Genomic DNA, 24,179 nt, shown 5'->3' with positions numbered 1-24,179 from the left:
CGTTTCAGCTCAGAACTAAGGGTAAGAGCAGAGGGTTTAGGGCCTAGACAGAGTAGATGTGGCAAAGTTGTTTCCCACGGTAGGGGAGTCTAGTACAAGAGGTCACGACTTCAGGATTGAAGGGCACCCATTCAGAACAGAGATGCAGAGAAATTTCTTCAGCCAGAGAGTGGTGAATCTGTGGAATTTGTTGCCACGGGCGGCTGTGGAGGCAAAGTCATTGGGTGTATTTAAGGCAGAGAGTGATAGGTATCTGAGTAGCCACGGCATCAAAGGTTATGATGAGAAGGTGGGGGAGTGGGGCTAAATGGGAGAATGGATCAGCTCATCATAGAATGGCGGAGCAGGCTCAATGGGCCAAATGGCCAACTTCTGCTCCTTTGTCGTATGGTTTATGTAAAAACACAATTACCTCCTAACTACCCTATTAACCCAGTCTCACCCTATCACAGATTGTTCTCTCCATCCCTCCTGCCACCTACTTTGCAATTTAAAATTACCTTCTTTAATCTGTTTCCCAGTTCTAATGAAGCACCTCCAACCAACATGTGCATAACATCCCTGAAACATTAACTGCTTCTTGTCTCAAGGATGCTACCTGCCCAGCTAAGTGTTTGCAACATTCTCTGTTTTAAGTTCAAAATTTCCAGCATCTAGTTTTCTTTTTGATTTTCATCACCTCTTAATAATCCACTGAAACAGCTTAGCGGGCCACTAAATTCATTAGGAATGAGTTATAAATGGCAAAGCACAATGAAATAAAATTAAAGTAAGTTTAACATTAAATATTGAATCTAAATATTAAAATCGTATCTTCTATTACTTACCCATTGTTTTTGTTGCTGCAGAAAGGCTTCTCAAGGTTATGGTTGAAAGGGCTAATTAAGATAAATTTTCCTAGTGCTTTGACAGCATCAAGGGAGTCAAGCTGCAGCTCTGGATACTGGGCAGTCATCCTGCAAACCCAAGCTAAAGAGGCTCGAGCAGCCACAAGTTGGATTTGTCTTCTGAGGTTTAGGATCTATGATGAAAAATAAATACCTTTCAGCTAAATCATACAGCTTATATACACGATAAGATGAGACAATTTTTCATTTACTCCACAATTTTTCAAGTCAAGACTGAATAGATTTTAAATGCAATTTATATAAATTAATAGAATTTAAGTAAACTTTAAATGCACAAGACAGCAACTGACAAAAGCTAATTTATCTTTCAACTAATAGAGAAGGCCCAAAACAATACCTTGCCCTAGACCTTTCATGAGCAACTTGAGCTTCAGACTTTAATTCTGAAGCTGGGAAATTGAAGCTGATAAGTCTGGTAGTCTGTGGATTAGTGCCAGAAGAAACGACCACAAATGATGCCAAAAAATTCAACATTTATTTCATGGAAGGAAACCTTGCACCAAGGCTAATGGATAGAAAAGGTGTAGAGGGATATGGGAAATGCGGGCAAATATGACTAGTTTGGATGGACATCTTGGTCGGCATGGACCAGTTGGGCTGAAGGCTGTATAACTACATGCTGTATAACTCTATGACTCTAAGACTGCGATTGGCCTGGTGATAATGGAAACCTGCACTACCTCTTAGGATCAATAACCCATCCAGTTGTACAAATCATCACTGTTCAGGAAGGCAGACTACCACCTTACCTTGCCAACTGGACATGGGCCAAAAATGTTGCCTCATCAACAACACTTGTATCCTAAATAAAACAGTTTTGGTTCAGAGAAAGGCATTTGACTACATTCATCCAAGGAATGAAGAGACATGATTGAGGCTTTCAAAAATAGACCTCATTTTGTTTCATTAATAAGGGTACGAGAACGGTCATCATGTGAAGGTGGTAGGAATTTCCCCTGTCATCTATAGAGAGTCGGGAGCACGTCGCCAAATTTTCCCTGTGTATGGATTCCCTGCAGTTCTTTATAAGATATCTTTATTAGTCACATGTACATCGAAACACACAGTGAAATGCATCTTTTGCGTGGAGTGTTCTGGGGGCAGCCTGCAAGTGTCGCCATGCTTCCAGCACCAACATAGCATGCCCACAACTTCCTAACCCGTATGTTTTTGGAATGTGGGAGGAAACCGGAGCAGCCAGAGGAAACCCACACAGACACAGGGAGAACGTACAAACTCCTTACAGACAGCGGCGGGAATTGAACCCAGGTCACTGGCGCTGTATTAGCGTCATGCTAACTACTACACAAGTTCCTGAAGGAGGAGGTGGCTGCGAATTGAGAGATGCAGGAGACACTTTGCTTGACTACATCAGGGGTCAGCGAACAAATTCATGAAGATATTCCCCCCCCCCACTACTATATCGAGATTTGTGTTACTAGCTCTAGCAATGGAGCAGAGATAATAAAGCCAATAAGGGTGCAGAGTAAAGCCAAAAGGTAGGAAGTAGTAGTTGCCAACCAGACTTGACAGAAATCTGAAGAAATGCTCTTTGAAGCTTCAGAGAAAAATGCAGAAGTTTTTGATTGCTCAGTAAAGGGCAAGTCCACAAATAGACTCTCAGAGTTTGGACCACGGACAAGTTCAGATGCTTCAAGAGACCAGGTGGTAACAGAGCTTTCATGTGCAAAATATATTTAGAGACAGAAAAGTAGGCCCAATTGAACCCAGATGTACGACAGGCCTCACAGATGAGAAGAGTAAAGGTATGCATCTTTCATGCCAACTGGAACAACATCACTTATAGCAGTAACACAGGTAGAAAAGTCAGAGAAATAAAGAAAACAGCTGAATCAAGGTCAAAGAGCAGCTCACCTCCACAGGTTAAGGGTCAAGCAAGTTAACATTTAAGAGTGTGATTTGCTGTATGGCATTTCACAACAGTCATCAAAGTAATCATTGTGGGGCGGAGTGGGGTGGGGTGGGGTGGGGGGGGGAGAGGTGATCTAGTCTAAAAGTGCCTACTGAAGGTAAGGAGAACTAACACATCTGGTATTGCTGGTAGGACATCTTTTTAAACAAAAACACTCACTTATTTGTAGAAGAATGAAAAGATTTACGACGTAATTATTCACCTTATACCAAAGAATAGAACATGTCTACAATTTCCATTCCCAATCTTCGCTCCATGATCAAGGAGAGACATAGATGGAAAAAAGTAGGGTGGGGTAGGATGGGGAAGAGGTGTAGTGGGAAAAAAAATTTATGCTGGGCCACCTTTGACCACGTCCAAGCATGTATTAAGAGCAGAATTGTCATTTCATAAGGCAATACATAGCAAAAGAGAGAAATTCAAGCAGAGTGGTGGGGATGTTAACAGCATCTAAATAGGAGCATTAATGCACACTACAATCACTTGGTGTTTTACAAAGGTTGATGAAAAATTCTTTAACATGAAGGGACCACAGCCAATACTTTTTTGAAATAGATTATTAAAAAATCTGGAGAGCAGAGTGGAATAATTGCCAAATATGCAGAAGGCATTTAAATAATGGAGAATTCTTCACAGAGTTCAATACATTTTATATCTTTTGTCACGAATTTATGTGGACTTCTAAACTAAAGGTCAATGACTGAAGCAGTATCTGTTTTCTCTTCAGAGGAGCTGTCTGACACACTGAATAGTTCCAAAATTTTGTTTCACATCAGATTTCAAACATCTGTGGTATTTTGCTTTTGTGTTTTATACCATTATGTCACCTCTTAAACATACTTATCTAAATAACAAACAGGTAACACTATAGAAAATACGACATGCTAAAGCTGAGGTATCACACTGTCACAGCACATCCTATGAAGGATAACTAATGAAACTATTTATAATTTTAGGCTAATTAGAATTTCCCACAGAAATGTACAGAGGCTCAACAAAATTCTGGGCTCAGGACGATCCTTGCAAGCAAACTTTTAAAATTAATCTTTGAGGTCAACTTTATTTGAACTTCTGCTCCATTGCAATAAATCCACATCAGACCCTCACACAGGTTATGAATTCTAATTATAGATTCATAGAACAGAATAGAAACATAGAATCGTACAGCACAGAAATGGGCCCTTTCAGGTCACCTTTTCCATTCCGACCATGATGCCTATCCACACTAATCCTATTTGCCAGCATTAAACTATATCCTTCTATACCTTTCCTATCTAAGTACCCGTCCAAATTTCTTTTAAACTTTGTAATTGTATCCGACTCTACCACCTCCTCCAGCAGGTTGTTCCAGATAACCACCATCTTCAGCGTGAAAAACATAACTCTCAGATATTTAAATTTCTCCTCTCTCACCTTAACCCTGTGTCCTCTAGTTCTAGACACCTCTGCTCTGGGGAAAAAAAGACTCTGACTAACAATTCTATCTATGCCCCTCATAACTTAATAAACTTCTTTTAGGTCATCCCTCAGCCTCCTACGTTCCAATGAAAATAAACCCAGCCTATCCAATCTCTCCTGATAACTACAGCCCTCTATTCCAGACAACATCCTGGTGAATCCCTTCTAGACTCTTTCTATTAATACCACATCCTGCCTATAGTGTGGCAACCAGAATTGTACACAAGACTCCATATACAGTCTAAACAGCTGCAACATGAGATCCTAAATCTTATACTCAATGCCTCAGCCTAGGTGCACCTCAAGGATACGTACTTAGCCCACTGCTCTACTCTCTTGACACTCATGACTGTGTAGCTAGGTCATGAGTGTAGATAGAGTAGAGCAGCCATCTACAAATTCGCTGATGACACCACTGCTGTTGGCAGAATCTCAGATGGCGATGAAGAGGCATACAGGAGTCAGATAGATCAGCTGGTTGAGTGGTGTCACAACAACAACCTCGCACTCAACGTCAGCAAGACCAAGGAATTGATTGTGGACTTCAGAAAGGGGAAGTCAGGAGAACACACACCAGTCTTCATTGAGGGGTCAGCAGTGGAAAGGGTGAGCAAGGATGTCAACATCTCGGAGGATCTATCCTGGGCCCAACACATTAATGCAATCACGAAGGCGGCATGCTAGCAGCTCTACTTCATTAAGAGTTTGAGGAGATTTGGTATGTCACCAAAGACCCTCGCAAATTTCTACCTGTGTATGGTGGAGAGCATTCTGACTGGTTGTATCACTGCCTGGTAATGGAGGCTCCAATGTGCAGGATCAAAAGAGGCTGCAGAGGGTTGTAGACTCAGCCAGCTCCATCACAGGCACAACCCTCCCCACCTTTGAGCACAATTTCAAGAGGTGGTGCCTCAAGGCGGCAGCATCCATCACTAAGGATCCTCACCATCCAGGACACATCCTCTTCACATTACTACCATCAGGGAAGAGGTACAGGAGCCTGAAGACCCACACTCAATGTTTCAGCTTTTTCGCTGAAACGGTGCATGAACCCATGAACACTACCTCATTATTCCTCTTTTGCACTATTTATTTATTTTTGTAACATAATAATTTTTGTCTTTATGTCTTGCACTGCATTGCTGCTGCAAAACAACAAATTTCACAACATATGTCAGTGATAACAAACCTGATTCTGATTCGGAAAGCAAGAACACTAAATGCCTTCTTCACTACTCTATCTACCTGTGTCACCACATTCAGTGAGCTATGGACTTGTATGCCAAGGCCCCTCTGCACATCAAATCTAAGCTCCCTGCCATTTACTCTATGTCCTACCAGAATTTGACTTTCCAAAGTGCATCACCTCACACTTGTCTGAATTAAATTCCATCTGCCACCACTCCACCCAACTTTACAGCTGATCTACGTCTCGCTGTATCCTTGGGCAACCTTCTTCACTGACTACGACTCCAGTAATTTTCACATCATCTGCAAACCTACTCATCAGACCACCTCCTTTCTCATCCAAGTCACTTATATAACAAACAACAAAGGGCCCAGCACTGATCCCTGCAGTACAGCACTTGTTACAGATCTGCAGTTAGAAACACACCCATCCACCACTACCCTCTGCTTCCTATCACCAAACCAATTTTGGATCCAGTTTGCCAGTACTCCTTGGATCCTTTGTGCCTTAACCAGCCTACCATGCTGGGCCTTGTGAAATGCCCGACTGAAGCCCATGTAAACCATGTCTGCCATGCAGCCTTCACCAATTTTCTTAGAGAAATTCAGTGCAGAAACAGCCCCTATGGCCCACTGAGTCCGCATTGACCATCAAGCACCCATTTTTCCATTAATCCCATCCAATTCCATTTTATTTTTCCATATTATCATCAACTCACCCCCTCAATTTTACCATTCATCTACACTCAATTCACATTAGTTAATTAACGCACAAACCCATATTTCTGGGATGCGGGCATACTCCAGAGCACCCAGGTGGAATGTGCAAACACTGCACAGGTAGCACTTGATTGAACCCTGTTTGCTGGAGCCATGAGGTAGCAGCTCCACTGGCTACATCACTGTGCCACCCTATGTTTCGTTAATATTTAGGTTGCTCAACAGTTCCTTCTGTAGCTCATGCTAACTTCTGTTCAAAAATACTTTCAGGTGAGGGGAGAAACTGCAAGGACAAAGGATACCCAGCTCCCAGTGCCAACAATGAAAAGCAGACTTGTTAAATCCCAAGTTGCATGCTTCATTCCTCCCACCTATAAAGCCAACTCCCAGATGAGACCATAAAAGACCTAAGCAGGAGCATTGTAAAGCCTGCATATTCTGCAGTCCAAGAGGAACCACCTGGCTTTCAGTATTTAACAGATGTCCATCTTGGGAATAGTGCTACTGCTTTGCTCCACCCTACTGTAACTTTCACCTCAAGTCCCCCTTAAATTCCTTTTAAGATTTTCTTCAGTTTGGTCATGATATTTCTCAGAGAAAAAGAATTGTTCTGACAAAGAGTCTTTGACTTGAAATTTTAACTGTTTCTCTTATCACAGATGTTGCCTGACTGGTTGAGTGTTTCCAATATTTTCTCTTTTTATTTAGAAAAAAATGATTTTTTGAGTCCCTTTAAAATGTCACTATTTGGCTTATATTGCCCATCCACATGGTTCAACAACAACCACCTTTTATACTGCATCTTGAACACAGAATAAACTTCCCATGGTGCTTCACAGGAGTGCGCAATCAATGCCAAGCCAAGTAAGAAGACAGTTGGACAGAAAAACAAAGGTTTCATTAAAGAGGCAGGTTTAAATGAGCATCTCAAGGAAAGGAGTGAGAGGCAAAGAGGCAGACAGTTTTATGAAGGGAATTCAGGGCTTTTGTAGCTGAAGCAATGGTCACCAAATGCATAGGGAGGTGATCATGAGGACAAAATTTGAACAGGTAATTCAAAGAGATAATTTGCTTGGCTCACATGTTCAAAAGCTTTTATTGGACAATACCAGCTTTATGACAAGATGAGAAAAGGCAAGCGTCTGAAACAGAAATTAATTATCCAGAATAAAATTAACTTGGGAAGTTTAGCCACAATTATCTCTACAAAATAAAATGATCTGAGAATGAAGGTTTGAAGTAAATTTTATCTGTCTCATCCATCAGTTTTATGCTTTTTCTGTATTTTTGTTTTAAAACTGGAATACTGGTATGCTTTCTCAAATTTGACATTTTCTAATGGAGGTTTTGAAGAATTAAACCTGTCCTTTAAATTACTCATATTCATATGTACAACCCATATTGGTAACTGATAACCTTTTTGATCCTTTTGCAGAGTTATAATGAAACAACTTTTATATTTCAGATATAAGCATCACTTTAATGAGGAACTGTTCCCACTGGTAACCAGAGGGGGACAAATATCCATTAATTTGCAAAAGTACTGGAGGACAAATGAGAATAATTGCTTCTACATAGGGCCAGTTGCTGTGATCTGGAATTGAGGCAAAAAAAATGCAAATGCTGGAAATCTGAAACAAAATTGGACGATGCCAGAACATTCAGTGAGTTAGGTAGCATCTGTGGAGAACTGAGATGCAGAGAAGGGGAGGAGTGGAGAGAACAGAAGAATATCTGTAATAGAGCGGAGACCAAGCTGAACAGATTTATATAACTGTTTTCTGTCTTGTCCAGTTAAGAGATGAATGGAGGCTACACGAGGGACAGGGAAAAACAAAAGAACGTGCTAGAACTGTGAGAAACAGCAGTTGCTGCAAATATGAAACAAAAGAAAATACTAGAAAATCCAGCAGAACAGGGAACAACCATGGCCAGTTCTGATATGGGTGACATGATTAGTAAGACTGCAGATGACACCAACATTCCTGGTATAGTGGACAGTGAAGATTGTTGGAGGTTACAACAGGATTTGGATCAACTGGGGAAGTGGACAAGGGAATGTTTGATGGAATTTAACAGACAAGTGCGTAGTGATACATTTTGGGAAGCTACACCAGGCCAGGACATACACAGTGAATGACAGGGGGAGTATTATTGAACATGAAACCTTGCGGTACAAGTAAATAGTTCCCTGAAAGTGGCGAAATGGATAGACACAGCAGTGGGGTCGACCTATGATATGTTTGCCTTCATCGGCTGAAGCATTGAGTATAGGAGTTGGGATGTCATGCTATAGTCGAGTTAGGCCACAGTTGGAATATTGTGTGCAGTTCTGGTCACCACACCATAGGAAGGATGTGATTAAGCTAGAGATGGTGTAGAAGTGATTCTCAGGAACGTTGCCTGGACTGGAGAGCTTGAGTTATCAGGAGAGATTGGACAGGCTAGGGCTGTTTTCCCTGGAGCGAAGGAGGCTGAGGGATGACCTTACAGAGGTCTATAAAATCATGAGGGGCATAGACAGAGTAGATAGGAACAGTCTTTTTCCCAGGTTAGGGTGTCTAAAACTAGAGGGCATAGGTTTAAGGTGAGAGGGGAAAGACTTAAAGGAGACTTGAGGAGCTAGTTACTCCACACAGAGGGTATATGGAACGAGCTGCCAGAGGAGGTGGCAACAAAGTTTGTAAAGTACAATTACAAACTTTAAAAGACATTTGGACAGGTTCATGGATAGGAAAGGTTTAGAGGGATGTGGGCCAAGCGCAGGCAAATGGGATCGGCTTGGATTGGCATCCTTGTTGGCATGGATGAGTGGGGTCAGAGAGCCTATTTCCATGCTTTATAACTCCGTGACTCTATGAATCTATGAGATAGATGGATAGATCCCCCTGTGGCACTGACTCAGTGTTTTCCCTCTCCACACGTGCTGCCTGTTCTGCTGCGTATTTCCAGCATTCTCTCGTTATATATTTCCAGCAACTGCTGTGTTCTGCCTCACCGTTCCGGCATATTCTTTTGTTGCTTTTCTCTCTCTAACTGCCCCCTTTCGTCTGACCCACTCAGTGCTTCTGGCATTTTCTATTTACATTATGATCTGAAGTTCATCCTCTGAAAGAGGGCAGAAGGAGTTTCAGTTGTAACTTTCCAGAGGGAATTAAGTGCACACATCTGCAGGGATAGGAGGAAAAACCAGGGGATAGAGCCAATTAGAAACCTTTATCAAAGAGCTGGCACAAGCAGGATGGACCAAATGTGCTGTACTCTATCATTCTTAATTTATTGCTTCAGAAAACTTGGAGAGGACATTCAACAGAGGTATTACAGGTAAAATAGAAAGAGATAAGCAGGAGGAGGAAAAGTGAAAGAGGGTGACCTTATGTGAATGTGGCATGGTAGTTTAGACAATAAACATCGGAATAGGGTAGAGTACCTCGCCATCATTTGCAGCTTGGAGATGTCGAATTGAAGTCTGTGTCAGAGAAGAGATAAATCTCCACATCCATGACCCTCTCACTGGGCCACCCGTTGAAAGTATCTTCGCCATGTCACTCAGCACAGCAAGGTACAGGCTACATCTATCAAGATCCAGAACCTCAATGAAGGAGAAACAAAACAAACTTAGAAAAATGAAGGAAGAAACTTGGCTCCCATTCTTCCTTATTTCGTTGCCAATAAGGCAGCTACTGTCTGATAAAATGAAATAATAATAAAGCTTTACTTAATGTCTACCTTCAAATTAAATATAAATGTGTCATATCTTGCTGACCTAGTCACTCCACCCAGAATAACCAATGATAGCCCACAAGGCTCAGAAATACCTTGTCTGAGTACAGCGAGCTCTATGCAGCCTAACCTCTAGAAGCGTGCTCTCACATACTGCATTCAGAAATATTTAAAAGCTATGAAAATTGAAATTAATTATTACAAAAATAAATTAAAGTTCACTAAAATATTTAAATAATTAAACAATATTAAAGTAAAGCAACACAAATAAATTAAATTGCCTCTCTTTGCCTCCTAAATCTTCAACCTGCAATTGTCTCAGACGCTACACCAGACCTGGCCTGGCACAAGATCTGCTTGACAATGCAGTAACTTTATGCTGAAGAATCGCAGCAAGACAAGGCAGCATGGCTGGATGCCATTGAGGTGACCATTCCACTTTTGGTTAACGAGTTGTGGTTATTGAATTGACCATTAACCTTTCTGTGCAATTGGCCATAGTAACATTGTGGGCTTAACAGGTACTAAGGGCATAAGTTTTAAGGAGTTTTGTTTCACGTGGTGCACCTCATAGTCCAGGGCATACAGCAGTTCCATAGAACCATAGAACAATACAGCAGAGTACAGGCCCTTCGGCCCACCATGCTGTGCCGACCTTCAAACGACACCGAAGATTATCTAACCCTTCCTCCCACATATCCCTCTACCTTAAATTCCCCCATATGCTTATCTAACAATCTCTTGAACTTGACCAACGTATCTGCCCCCACCACAACCCCAGGCAGTGCATTCCATGCACCAACCACTCTCTGGGTGAAAAACCTCCCTCTGACATCTCCCTTGAACTTCCCACCCATTACCTTAAAGCCATGCCCTCTTGTAATGAGCATTGGTGCCCTGGGAAAGAGGTGCTGGCTGTCCACTCTATCTATTCCTCTTAATATTTTGCATAGCTCTATCATGTCTCCCCTCATCCTCCTTCTCTCCAATGAGTAAAGCCCTAGCTCCTTTAGTCTCTCCTCATAATCCATACTCTCTAATCCAGGCAGCATCCTGGTACATCTCTTCTGCACCCTCTCCAACACCTCCACATCCTTCTCATAATGAGGCAACCAGAACTGGGCACAGTACTCTGTGTGGTCTAACCAGAGTTTTGTAAAGCTGCATCATTACTTCGCGGCTCTTGAACTCAATCCCACTACTTATGAAAGCTAACATCCCATAAGCTTTCTTAACTACCCTATCCACCTGTGAGGCAACTTTCAGTGATCTGTGGATATGAACCCCCAGATCCCTCTGCTCCTCCACACTGCCCAGAATCTTGCCATTTACCTTGTACTCCGCCTTGGAGTTTGTCTTTCCAAAGTGTACCACCTCACACTTCTCCAGATTGAACTCCATCTGCCACCCGTCAGCCCAGCTCTGCATCCTATCAATATCCCTTTGTAAGCTTCGACAGCCCTCCACATTATCCACAACACCACCGATCTTTGTGTCATCTGCAAACTTGCTAACCCACCCTCCCACCCCCTCATCTAAGTCACTAATAAATATACAAAAAGTAGAGGTCCCAGAACCAATCCCTGTGGGACACCACTAGTCACAGCCCTCCAATCCGAATGCACTCCCTCCACCACAAACCTCTGCTTTCTACAGGTAAGCCAATTCTGAATCCACACGGCCAAGCCTCACCGGATCCCTTGGCCTCTGATCTTCTGAAGAAGCCTACCATGTGGAACCTTGTCAAATGCCTTACTAAAATCCATGTAGACCACATCTACTGCACTACCCTCATCAATCTTCCTGGTCACCTCCTCAAGGAACCCTATCAGGCTTGTGAGGCAAGATCTTCCCTTCACAAAGCCATGCTGGCTGTCCCTAATCAGTCCATGATCCTCTAAATGCTCATAGATCCTATCTCTTAGAATCCTTTCTAACAGCCCACAGACGTAAGGCTCACTGGTCTGTAATTCCCTGGACTATCCCTACTACCTTTTTTGTATAAGGGGACAACATTTGCCACCCACCAATCCTCCGGTACCATCCCCATGGACAATGAGGACTCAAAGATCCTAGCCAACAGTTCAGCAATCTCTTCCCTCACCTCGCGCAGCAACCTGGGGAATATTCCGTCAGGCCCCAGGGACTCATCTGTCCTAATATTTTCTAACAGCTCCAACACATCCTCTCTCTTCATATCTGCATACTCAAGAACATTACCCTTACCAACACTGTCCTCAGTGTCAAGACCCCTCTCCTTGGTGAATACTGAAGAGAAGTGTTCATTGAGAACCTCACCCACTTCCACAGCTTCCAGGCACATCTTCCCACCTTTATCTTTAATCAGACCTACCTTTACTCTAGCCATCCTTCTGCTCTTCATGTACGAGAAAAAAGCCTTGGGATTCTCCTTGATCATACTCGCCAAAGCCTTTTCATATCCCCTTCTCGCTCTCCTCAGACCCTTTTTAAGTTCCTTCCTTGCTACTCTATATTCCTCACGAGCCTTATCTGATCCTTGCTGCTTACACCTTATGTATGCTGCCGCCTTCTTCCTAACTAGTTGTTCCACCTCTCTTGTCACCCATGGTTCCTTCACCCTGCCATTCTTTCTCTGCCTCACCGGGACAAATTTATCCCTAACATCCTGCAAGAGATCCCTGAACATCGACCACATCTCCACAGTACATTTCCCTTCAAAAATGTCATCCCAATTTACACTCTCAAGTTCTCGCCTTATAGTCTCATAATTCGCCTTTCCCCAATTAAATATCTTCCCTTCCTCTTTGCTCCTATCCCTGTCCATGACAATGCTAAAGGTTATGGAGCAGTGGTCGCTGTCCCCCAAATGCTCACCCACCGATAGGTCTGTCACCTGATCCAGTTCATTACCTAAAACTAGATCTAACGTGGCATTCCCTCTAGTTGGCCTGTCAACATACTGTGCCAGGAATCCGTCCTGGACACACTTAACAAACTCCGCCCCATCTAAACCTTTGGCACTAAGCAGGTACCAATCAATATTTGGGAAGTTGGTCTCCCACGATAACAACCCTGTTATTTTTGCATCTTTTGAAAATCTGCCTCCCAATCTGCTCCTCAGTATCCCTACTGCTACCGGGGGGCCCATAGAATACTCCCAGTAGAGTAACTGCTCCTTTCTTGTTCCTAACTTCCACCCATATTGACTCTAGAGAGGATCCTTCTACATTATCTACCCTTTCTGCAGCTGTAATAGTGTCCCTGACCAGTAGCACCACCCCTCTTCCTCCCCTCCCTATCCCTTTCATAACACTGAAAACCAGGAATATTCAACATCCATTCCTGCCCTGGTGTCAGCCATGTCTCTGTAATAGCCACAATATCGTAGCCCCATGTACTTATCCAAGCTCTCAGTTCATCTCCCTTATTCCTGATGCTTCTTGCATTTAAGTAAGTGCACTTTAGCCCATCCACCTTACTACTTTTATAGCCTATACTCTGCTTCTCCTTCCTCAAAGCCTCTCTACCTATTAGAGGTAACAATGGTTAAACATCAGGTGAGTATGGTCAGAAACACCAACAATAGCGAGCAAGGATGTCATAGTGGTGCTGCAAGCAATATAGCTGTCTCATAGCTCCAGTGACCCAAAATCAATTGTGTGTGGAGTTTATACGTTCTCTGTAACCACCTGACATTCCCCCAGTGCTTCAGTTTCCTCCCAGATCCCAAAGACATCCTGGCTGTTAATTGTCTATTGTAAGTTGCCCCTAGTGTAGGCAGGTGACAGGATAATCAGGAGGTGTTAATGGCTATATATGAGACAATAGTTAACAGGGAAATGTGGGGGAATGGGTCAGGTGGGATTGCTTTAAGAGCCAGCACAGAGTCAATGGATGGAATGGCTTCCTTCTGTATTGCAAGGAAAAATGAAATGTGAAATCTGGTCGAAAATATCTTGGTCCCAACTCATAACAAAAGTGGCAGCATTTCATTTTATACACATTTACAATTTCAATATAAACTGACAGGCAACGAATTAGTTCACAGTTTTGACAATTTCCTAATCTGGTTCCAATGTCAAAACAACACAAAAAGAAAGTCAAGAAACTTGGCAGCATGGTTTAATTTTCCTGGGTTTAAAGACAGGTATATATCAAACATTTTGGAAGTTTACTTGTTTCATTTTCAACCATGGAGGAAGAATGAATTAGGTTTATTTTTGCATTATCAACAAAGAGGTCACCTGTTTTTCTCCAAAATATACTGCAAATGTCAATTGAAGCTACATTCTATAAAGAAAAAGGGTAGTTTGTCAATTTCAATTAACTTTTTTTAATCCAATTTTTTTGTAGCTTTAAAATTCATGAATTTCCTGTATTTGTGTAATCTAAATGTATATAGTTACACATATCAGTTTACTCAAAATCTGCGTTTATCACACATAAACCCTGTGGAAATTACTTGGTTCTGTTTTCACAAAGGAATTAACGCACCCTGTTTATACCAAGTTGTCATGCCTTAGTAATTAAATCTTTGATGTCTGATTCCATGGAGCTTTAATTGATAATTCCCAACAGAACACTTCCCTCAGTGGAATTGCTTATAAATTCTGCATTTTCCCTTAAAGTAATTAACATGCTGGACACAGAGGTTTGTAAAAATATTGAAGAAGTTTACCTTCACTATTCAGTGCCTTTTGTAGAAACAGATTGATGTTTATTGTCTTTAAAACTCTCTCCCAACAAAATTACTCAGAGTTCACAGGGCCAGCTGGAGATCATTGGAGCCCTTGCACAATCAGCTTGAGGCTGATGTTGAGTGTTTTAGTCGACTTGACATCTAACTCTTTAAGAAGCAAAAGCACCAGGTTTACATTACCATTCCTTGATTTGTGAGCTTACTTTAAACTGACCAAGCTTTAATCCTTTACCCTCTGTTACCATGGCTACTTGGTACCTACCTCACCAAGCCCTTTTACCAGCTTTCATTAGTTACCCGGCAATCTTCTAACTCGAAGAAGTGCAAATCTTATTTGCAAACTGCTTTTGTAATGAGCATATATATCTTCCAATATTTCCTGAAGTTAATGGCCCAAATTGAATGCTCAAATGCAAACAAATTTTGTGGGTTCAAATCCCATTCCAGTTACTTGAGAGAAATGAGGAAGTGCAGCACAGCTGGGCGTGCCTTCTTTCAGATGGGATGTCAAGCCAAGGCTGAACGTTCACCGTGTTGAAGAGCCCAGCAGTTTGCTTCAATATCCAAGCTAATATTTATTCCTTAACCAAAATCTAAAACAACATCTCATTTCCAATCATGGGGACTTGTGATGTGCAACTATCTGGTGTTTTCTACATTACATCGGTGACAACATTGCTTTATTATATCCTGATAGGCACTAGAGACACTGAAATGTTTCCCATTTTCTACCAAAGTGTGGGGTATTACTGATCCTTCGGACAACAAATCTTAAGGTATTGAAAATACATACTTATCAAAAGTCATATTGCTGTTTTTCTAGCTGGAGCGGAAAACAGGCAAACACCTTCCCATCTGTTATCATTTTTCATCTGATAACAATAAAACAAATTCCACCAGATTAACGTACAGCTTTATAACCTGTCTGGCCTTAAAAAAAAGTGAAGGCACAAGAGACTGCAGATGCTGGAATCTAGAGCAAAAAAAAAACCAAAACACTGGAGGAATTCAGCAAGTCAGGCAGCATCTGTGGAGGGAAATGGACAGTCGACGTTTCAGCCAGATGAGACCCGATGAAGGGTCTTGAACTGAAGCGTCAACTGTCCATTTCCCTCCACAGATGCTGCCTGAACTTGCTGAGTTCCTCCAGCATTTTGTTGTTTGCTTAAAAGGTAGCCGGTTAAAGCTTATATCCACGTCAGCAGCAGGATATATCACAGAAAATAGCTTCGTTACCATTGTTGTGTTCAATTCAAGTGCAATGTTCAATGCCATTTGTATTTTCCAGACAATGAAGGAGCCATGCCCGTTTGCAGCAAGACCTGGACAATACATAGGCATTATCTTTTACACCACGGAATAGCCAGGTAATGAGCATGTCCACTAAGTAAAATCAAAATAGAAAATGCTGGAACTACTAGCAGGTAAAGGACCATCTGTGGGGAGTAAAATATGTTTCAGGTCAATGATCTTTCAACAGAACGAGAAATGAAGCACACTTTAAACTGCAGAGAAGGGGAAGGGTTGGAGGGAATAAAGAAAATGTCTGTGATAGGTTGGAGGCCAAGAGAATCTGAATAACACAAGTGGTGGAGGTGGTTGTTGAGAGAGGGTAGTGAAGGCTTGTGAGTCACAACTGATCTATCAGGAGGAGATGAATAAAAGAGAGAAAAGAAACAGTGCTGGAACTATGAGTTAAAGACACTGCAGATGCTGGAAATCTGAAATAAAACAGAGATGCATTCACTCTCTCCACCATTGGTACACCATGGCTACAATGTGGACCATCTACAAAAAATACTAGTTACTTGCCTACGATACTTGAACAGCATCTTCCAAATCTGGGACCTCTGCCTGCAAGGGCAGGGGCAGCTGGTGCATCTTTAAGATCACTCCAACACATTATCCTTCATCATTGCTCGTCTAACTCAACAACGTTGGAATGTGAACCTCCGGCTGAAGGACTGCAGTGGTTTAAGGCAGAGGCTCATTATAACCATCTAGAGAATAATAGCAATGAGCATTAAATGCTCACATCCTGTTGAAAAAAAATACTGCTTACGACTTGCTAGCTGCCTCTTCATCCAAGTTCACGAGCATCAAGGAAAATCCAATTCAATGGCATAGATTTAAACAAGAAATGTTATTAGATTACCATTTAAATAATACCAAATGCCAGCTGTTGCTGCAGTGGAAATGCTATTTCACTTGTGTATAAACAGAGTTATTTGCACCACAGTCGATTTTGAGTGGAATAGGTTAAAACAGTCATACTTACAGTTTGTAATTCACTTGTCAACCTCCTGAGTGTGTACTCCAGTACATGTTCCACTGAAGACATGATATGTTCTTGCAAAACATTCAGGACCCTATCTATAGACAAAAAGAATAAGTGGTTTACACAAATTAATCTACTTCATAAAAGTTGTTTTTGCCTGCAAGTTAACGATGGCCTAGCAGCAAAAATAAATTAATAATTGGAGACATGTTCACTACATTGCAAAACATCACAAATCCTAAAGCAAGTAATCAGTGTCAACCACATTTTGCAGAATGCTTGACAGCAACCTATTAATGTCAGGCACAGAAAAGCATTTCCTGAGGCAGATCTTCAAGGCATTAACCCAGGTCCACTGAATACACACTGCATCTTCTAAAACAACTTTCACTGCATTTCAATATAATTAATTTAAGAACCTTTTGTTATTTTAAGGTTGGGATTGGAAACACGATTTTTTTTAATGGAATTCCATCATGTGTCAGTCCAGATTACAAATTAATATTAAAATGTACCCCTGAGGAACATGCATTCCAAGCATGAATCTACGATGTCTAATGTAAAACCATGGAAAATGCAAACCCACAATGCACAATAAAGAATAAACAAATGTCTTGCAAACACAGATTAATGTTTCTTTAAATGAATACACATTCAATGCTTCTTACAGGGGTGGTATTGTACTTCAATAAATTTTAACTCCCAATTTGCTGAATTGGGATGTAGATTCACAACAACAGACCCTCACATGAAAAGTTCATGTGGATGGTGGCACAGGGAAAAGATGCAGAGTGAAGGCCAGAAAGTGGCTGGGGAGCAGGGCAAGAAGTTGTGGCGTATGCCAAGGCTGGTGGAAGGAAGGCTGGGAGAATGGAAAAAAAGGAATGAGAAGGGGTGGGGGGGGAAAGAGGGTGGGGGGAGGAGAGGCTTCAAGCAAATTTACATTTGCAATGAGCCTTATGACATTTTCCACAAATATTAGGTACAATTAATTAATTGGAAGTGTAAATAAGTGTAATTAAATCATTGCAGCTGCAAATTGTATCCAGTAAAAATCACACTGATTAAAGACCAAAACCAATGGTCAAGGAAAGGACTTTCCTGCAAAATGGTTTAATGACAAGCATTATTAGATTTGTAATAGATTTTGGGAAATCTAAGAAAAGCGAGGCAAAAAGAATCAGCTCCAAGTAAAAACAATTCTTACAATTTACCTCATGCGAAGACTAGCTGTGACAAATTTTATTTTTAAAAAAGCTGAGAATTGCTATTCACATCCTTCTTGTCCTTCGTTAACTAGCACGTCCCTATATTTCAGACAGACTGAAATATGGCTTAAAACTGCCTCTGACAACTGAACTGGCATTTAGAAATGCAAAGCACAGGATCAACCAACTTGCATTGGAGACATTACATAAACCAGACATGATGATATTCAGTTATAAAAAAGCTTATTAAAAATAACTAGCAAAGACGTGTAAACACGGGATAAATGAGTGTTGTAAGTGTTATTGAAGGCGTGTTGGCAGGAGTGGAAGATTCCACTTTGCTTTCTACTTGGCTACAAACTACACAGTTAGCAGTGACTAATCAGACCAAAGACCAGAGAATTACATTCTGTAAGCACTGTAATGCATCTTAGGTGCTGAGAGCTGACCTATTAATGAAAGTTTGCTCTTTATAACACTCACAGAAGGCAACTGCAATATATTTTCACACTGTTTCCTATTTTAGTTAAAGCAAATAACTGTGACTTCAAACATTTGAAAATTCACATCAACTGTTCAATTCCATTTTTTTTAAAAATTCCCTTAATTAGTACCATGACAGTAACTGCCACCTAAAGGGTTTACAAAAAAAATCAGGGGTAATTTCTTTCTCCTGCATGGAATGCTAGCAGCAATACAGAAACAGTGGTTGCCACCGATAATTATGCTCATCTTGGTGTTATTCTAGTGTCATCTAGTCCAATATAACCAGTCGTCAACCATTCTTGCCACGATTTCCCCACTCAGCTCAGCAAGTCCCATTTTACTAAAGTCCTTGCTCACTGACCCACCCTGACAGAAGTGTGCAACAACTCATGTGGACTTACTAAAGAAAATTAGATGTCCCCTTCACAAAAACAAACTTGCACTTAAGTGAGATGCTTGATTTATTGTTTGAATTGCAGAAGGGGAAATTAAACCATTCGTTACATTCATCACAAGTTTAATAAAAAGGACTCTTAGTTGGTGTTGCCACATTGATGTTCGTCCACTGCGTGGTCAATCACTGAAAATTTGGTACTGATGTTGTCAACTTAGACTCCACAGTACACCTATCCAGTGCCTATGTAGAAAGCTGGTGGTTTATGGTGACTTGCTCAATTAAACCTACATGCTCTGTTTTTAAACTTTTCTTTTTCAGGGCTGGTGACCTATTTGGAAGGCTCAACAAACAATAATATTAATTTAAACATCTCATCATTTGAAAAACATACTTGAATTAGTTCTTAAAGTCCTCAGCACTGAGGAAAGGGACATCTCTTTCACGTCAAATTAATCTCCATCAGCGGAGGTTTCTGGATTATTTTGAATGGCTATATGCGTACCACCTGTGACAACTTTTATATAACTAGACTGTGGTATTGACGTTTAATTGACCCTTGCAGTCACCATTCCAATAATGAGGCCAAAACTGGCATTAGGTAATTCCAATCAGTGCCCACAAGCAGTATCATTTGTTTAGGTGATGAAAGCAAATATAACATTTCCAAGGAGACACCAAGAGACTGCCAATTCTGGAACCTGGAGCAAAAACAAAACTGCTAGAGGAACTCAGTGAGATGAGCAGCATCTGTGGGGGGAAAGGAATCATTGACGTTTCAGGTCGAGACCCTGCGTCAAAGAGGCTTCAAGGAGGATTTAGCCAAGCTAAGTGGGTGGGCAACAACATGGCAGATAGATAGAATGCAGAAAAATGTAAGGTTATCTACTTCGGAACAGAAAACAGAAATGCAGAATACTTTTTAAACTGGTGAGAGATTGAGAAAAATTGATGTTCAAAGAGATCTTGTGATAAGTCACTTAAAGCCAAGTGGAGGTATAGCAGGGGATTAGGAAGGTTGACGGCATATTGGGCTTTATTACAAGAGGACATGAGTAATGATGTCTTCCTAGAATTCCTTGGTGAGAACATTCCTGCAATATTGTGCACAAACTTGATCCCCTCACTTTAAAAAGGATATGCTTGCTCGTACAGGAAGTGTAGCAAAGATTCGCCAGACTTGTTCCTGGGTTGAGAAGTCTGTCATACAAGAGGTTGAATAGACTCGGCCTCTATTCTCTAGTGTGTAGAAGAATCAGATGCAACCTTTTAGAAACATAGAACATTCTTAGAGGTCTTTAGAGGGTAGATGTGGGAAGGATGTTTCCCCTGGCTGAGGAGTTAAGAACTGTGGGTGGGTGGTGGGGGGTGGGTCACAGTCTCATAATAAGCAGTAGGTCATTTAGGATTTTATCATTCAGAGGGTGATGAATCTTTGGAATTCTCTGCTCTACAGGGCTGTGGAGGTTCAGACGTTGATAGCATTCAAAACAGAGTCTGAAGAATTTCTGTATATAGGGGAATCGAGGGATATGGGCATAGGACAGGAAAATGGTGCTGGGTTAGAAGACCAGCAGTGATCTTTTTGAATGGTTGAGCAGGCTCTGGAGGCTAAATGGCCTATTCCTGTTCCTATTTCTTGTTCTGTGCTAGACTGTTAACTGCCAACCACTTAGATGGTTCATGGTTCCAGCAGAAGGTTCATTGCATTAATCAGGGTTTATTTTAATAACGAGCATTATTTTTAACTCAGCAGCAGTGACTTTACCAAATATATTTGTGTTCCGTTCTTTCTGTAACTGTCATTAATAAATTTATGAACTTTTTCCTCTAATTTTCTCATGAGACCCATCCAGATATTTATCATCCCAGTTGATGAACAAGCTCTGTGCTGTCATCGTTGCTATTCCCTTTTCACTCAGAAGTTTTCTGACTGCTTTGTCTTCTAGTCAACATAGTTGTCTTTGTTTCTCTGACTGTTTATTCTCATGGCTACTTATTGGTCTCTCTGTGCTGGCATTTACCATCTTTTAACCACTATTTTCCCATCTTTTGAATGACGTGTGCAGTTGTAAAGCAGGAACCAACACTGATTCATCCATCCAATGACTGAGAGAACATGAAAGCATATCTTATGTTCTTGGTCTGTTCAGAGAAAGGAAAGCTACCTGCAAAGTAAGCTCTTCAACAACAAGTTTGTCCATTATGCAAACAGACAGGCTCCAAGTTTGGATGTCTGCCTGCACCAGACAAATTTCTTTGACCTCAGTGCCAGTGTCATCCCTGACTTCAAGATCCAGGCATGTATTTTCTCTCTCCAGCTGTACCTTTTGGCTCGACGCGCAGCTTTTTGTACATTCTGTCAGGATGTCCCTGTGAGGATTCACTCCTCACATTGTTATGCCCAAAATGAGGGCTGTCCCAATAATTATTTATGTTGCCTCAAATTTTCTCTAAAGATGCCCCTGTGAAGCACCTTTGGACTTCTTACTATACTGACAATACTATTTAAATACGTGCTGTGGTTGAATAGTCAAGGTTTATATTTTCTCTTGAAGATTAAGGAGCAATATGGTCGACCATATTTCCCCCATCAAATCCCTTTAACAAAGAACTATTTCCTCAGGTCTGAGAATGCAAAACAAGGGAGCATAACCTCAAGATTAGAAATCAGCAGGCACTTGTTCCTGTATCATGGCCCCCTAAAACATTGATGCTGGGTGAACAGAGATGTTCATGGAGATGGTTAGAGCTTTGTTAGGTAAGGGTATCAGAAGCATACATCCAAAACTGTATGGGAAAGTCAACAACAGCGACTGGTGCTCCTTGCCTGATGACAGGAGAGAGTGTTTTAACCCAAACCAATTGTTTGCCAAAAACCCTTCCATGAAAGGATTACATTTTTAAGCATTCAAGAGTCTAACAGAAGCTTTCTTCACCATAAGACGCACTCAGTTAGTACATTTACATGTTTACTCTCTGCTGCTTCCTAATGTATGCATAAGTTAAAAATAGCACTGGAAATGAAACCGGGTGCAACACAATGGAAAGAACATAAGATTGTCCATGTAAAACTTACCCATTCCTTTTTTAATAATTGTAAATTATTTTAATATCATACACACGGAACAGTAATGAAGTAAGCTAATTTATGTAAAATGTACAGCCCACTGCTGAAATTCTGGCAATACAATAACGTGGTGGAAAATTGTACTTGTATTCCACATAAGTTCACATCCCGTAAGAAGGAAGTAGCAGTGGGGAAGGGGCACTTTCTTTACTTTATCAACCAATGACCAGCAACTGGACATGTTCCAAATAAGTAAATACAGGAACAAGTGGTCAACAAGCATCCAGCTGCTGATGAAGCTAATTTTTTTCTTTGACCATTCACGAAATATTGACGTCATAGCAACACCATATTTATTGTCCTTCCCTAAATGCCTCTGATTTAGGAAGCACCCAAGAGTCTGAATTATAGGGAGAGGTTGGCCAGGTTGGTCTTTATTCCTTGGAATATAGGAGAATGAGAAGCGACCTTATAGGATTGTTTAAAATTATGAGAGGCAGAGATAAGGTGGACAGTAGCAGTCTTTTCCCCAGGGTAGGGGAGTCCAAAACTAGGGGGACATAGATTTAGGGTGAGAGGGGAAAGATTTAAAAGGGACCTGAGGGGCAACTTTTTCACACAGAGGGTGGTGAATATATGGAAAGAACTGCCAGAGGAAGTGATTGAGGCAGGTACTACAGTACCATTTAAGAAGCACCTACTCTCCCAGGACCGCAAGAAACTACAGAAGGTTGTGGACACAGCCCAGCGCATCACGGACACCAGCCTCCCCTCCTTGGACTCTGTCTTTACCTCTCGTTGTCTTTGTGTAGCAGCCAGCATAATCAAAGACCCCACCCACCCGGGACATTCTCTCTTCTCTCCTCTTCCATCGGGTAGAAGATACAGGACCCTGAGGGCACGTACCACCAGACTTAAGGACAGCTTCTATCCCACTGTGATAAGACTATCGAACAGTTCCCTTATACAATGAGATGGACTATGACCTCACAATCCACCTTGTTGTGACCTCGCACCTTATTGCACTGCACTTTCTCTGTAGCTGTGACACTTTACTCTGTACTGTTACTGTTTTTACCTGTACTACATCAACGCACTTTGTACTAACTCAATGTAACTGCACTGTGTAATGAATTGACCTGTACGATCGGTTTGTAAGACAAGCTTTTCACTGTAACTCAGTACAAGTGACAATAATAAACCAAAACCAAAAACAAAAACCAATGGAGGGGCGGGGCTTGGAGGGATATGGGTCGAACACAGGTAATTAGGACTAGCTGGGTGGGCACTGTGGTCAGTATGGACAGGTTGGGCCAAAGGGCCTGTAGCTGTGCTGTACTGCTCTGTAACTCTAAGAGCCAACGACATTGATGGGTGTGGAATCACATGTGGACCAAATTGGTTAAGGATGGCAGATTTTCTACCCTGAAGGAGACTGGTAAATGCCTTTTGCTACAATCCAGAAGGCCCATGGTTTATGTTACTGAGACCAGCCTTCTCTGCCAAAATTCCAGATTTTATATTACTTGAATTTAACTTCCACAGCTGCCATGGTAGGGTTAAAACCCACGTTTCGAATCAATAGTTCAGAGCTCTGGCTAGTCCAGTAACTTAACCACCTCTACATTGCCACTCTACATGGCCTCCTCTACATTGGTGAGACCAAACGCAGATTAGGTGACCATTTCTCAGTGTCCGTAACCACGATCTGCATCTCCCTGTTGCCAGTCACTTCAACTCCCCCTCCCACACTACCACAGATAGGTCAGTCCTCGGCCTCCTCCACTGCCAGGAGAATTCCAAGCGCAAACTGGAGGAGCAGCACCTCATCTTCCGTCTTAGAACATTACAGCCTAACGGCATGAACATTGAATCCTCCCACTTTAAGTAATCCCCACCCCCTTCCCCCACCACGCTTCTTCTTTCTTCCTTTCCTAGCCTCTCTCTTTTTTCTACCCCCTTTTTTCTCTTCTCTCTCTCTTTATCTTTGACCCATCCCCTGGTGGATCTGCTCTCCCCTCCTCCCCCGCACCTGCCCATCACTATCTCTCACCTGCATCTACCTATCACTGCCTTGTGTCCATTCCGCCTCCCCTCTTTTGTCCACCTAGCACTGCTCTGCTTTTCCCTCC

The 24,179-nt window shown here is 41.7% G+C and overlaps 1 protein-coding gene across 5 annotated transcripts in view; it reads right to left on the bottom strand.

Moving 5' to 3' along the window:
• tarbp1 (TAR (HIV-1) RNA binding protein 1) overlaps window positions 1-24,179 on the bottom strand; it is a 161,228-nt gene that overhangs the window by 100,265 nt on the left and 36,784 nt on the right. For all 5 annotated transcript variants that reach the window (XM_052013185.1, XM_052013187.1, XM_052013186.1 and 2 more), the window contains 3 exons: window positions 16,890-16,984; window positions 9,638-9,799; window positions 828-1,021 (listed from right to left, as the gene is read on the bottom strand). In XM_052013185.1, the coding sequence (XP_051869145.1) occupies window positions 828-1,021; window positions 9,638-9,799; window positions 16,890-16,984 (451 nt within the window). The remainder of the gene's footprint in view (window positions 1-827; window positions 1,022-9,637; window positions 9,800-16,889; window positions 16,985-24,179) is intronic.

This window comes from Pristis pectinata, chromosome 3, assembly GCF_009764475.1.
Source record: "Pristis pectinata isolate sPriPec2 chromosome 3, sPriPec2.1.pri, whole genome shotgun sequence".
NCBI lineage: Eukaryota > Metazoa > Chordata > Chondrichthyes > Rhinopristiformes > Pristidae > Pristis > Pristis pectinata.
This window is presented reverse-complemented; position numbering and strand designations above follow the sequence as displayed.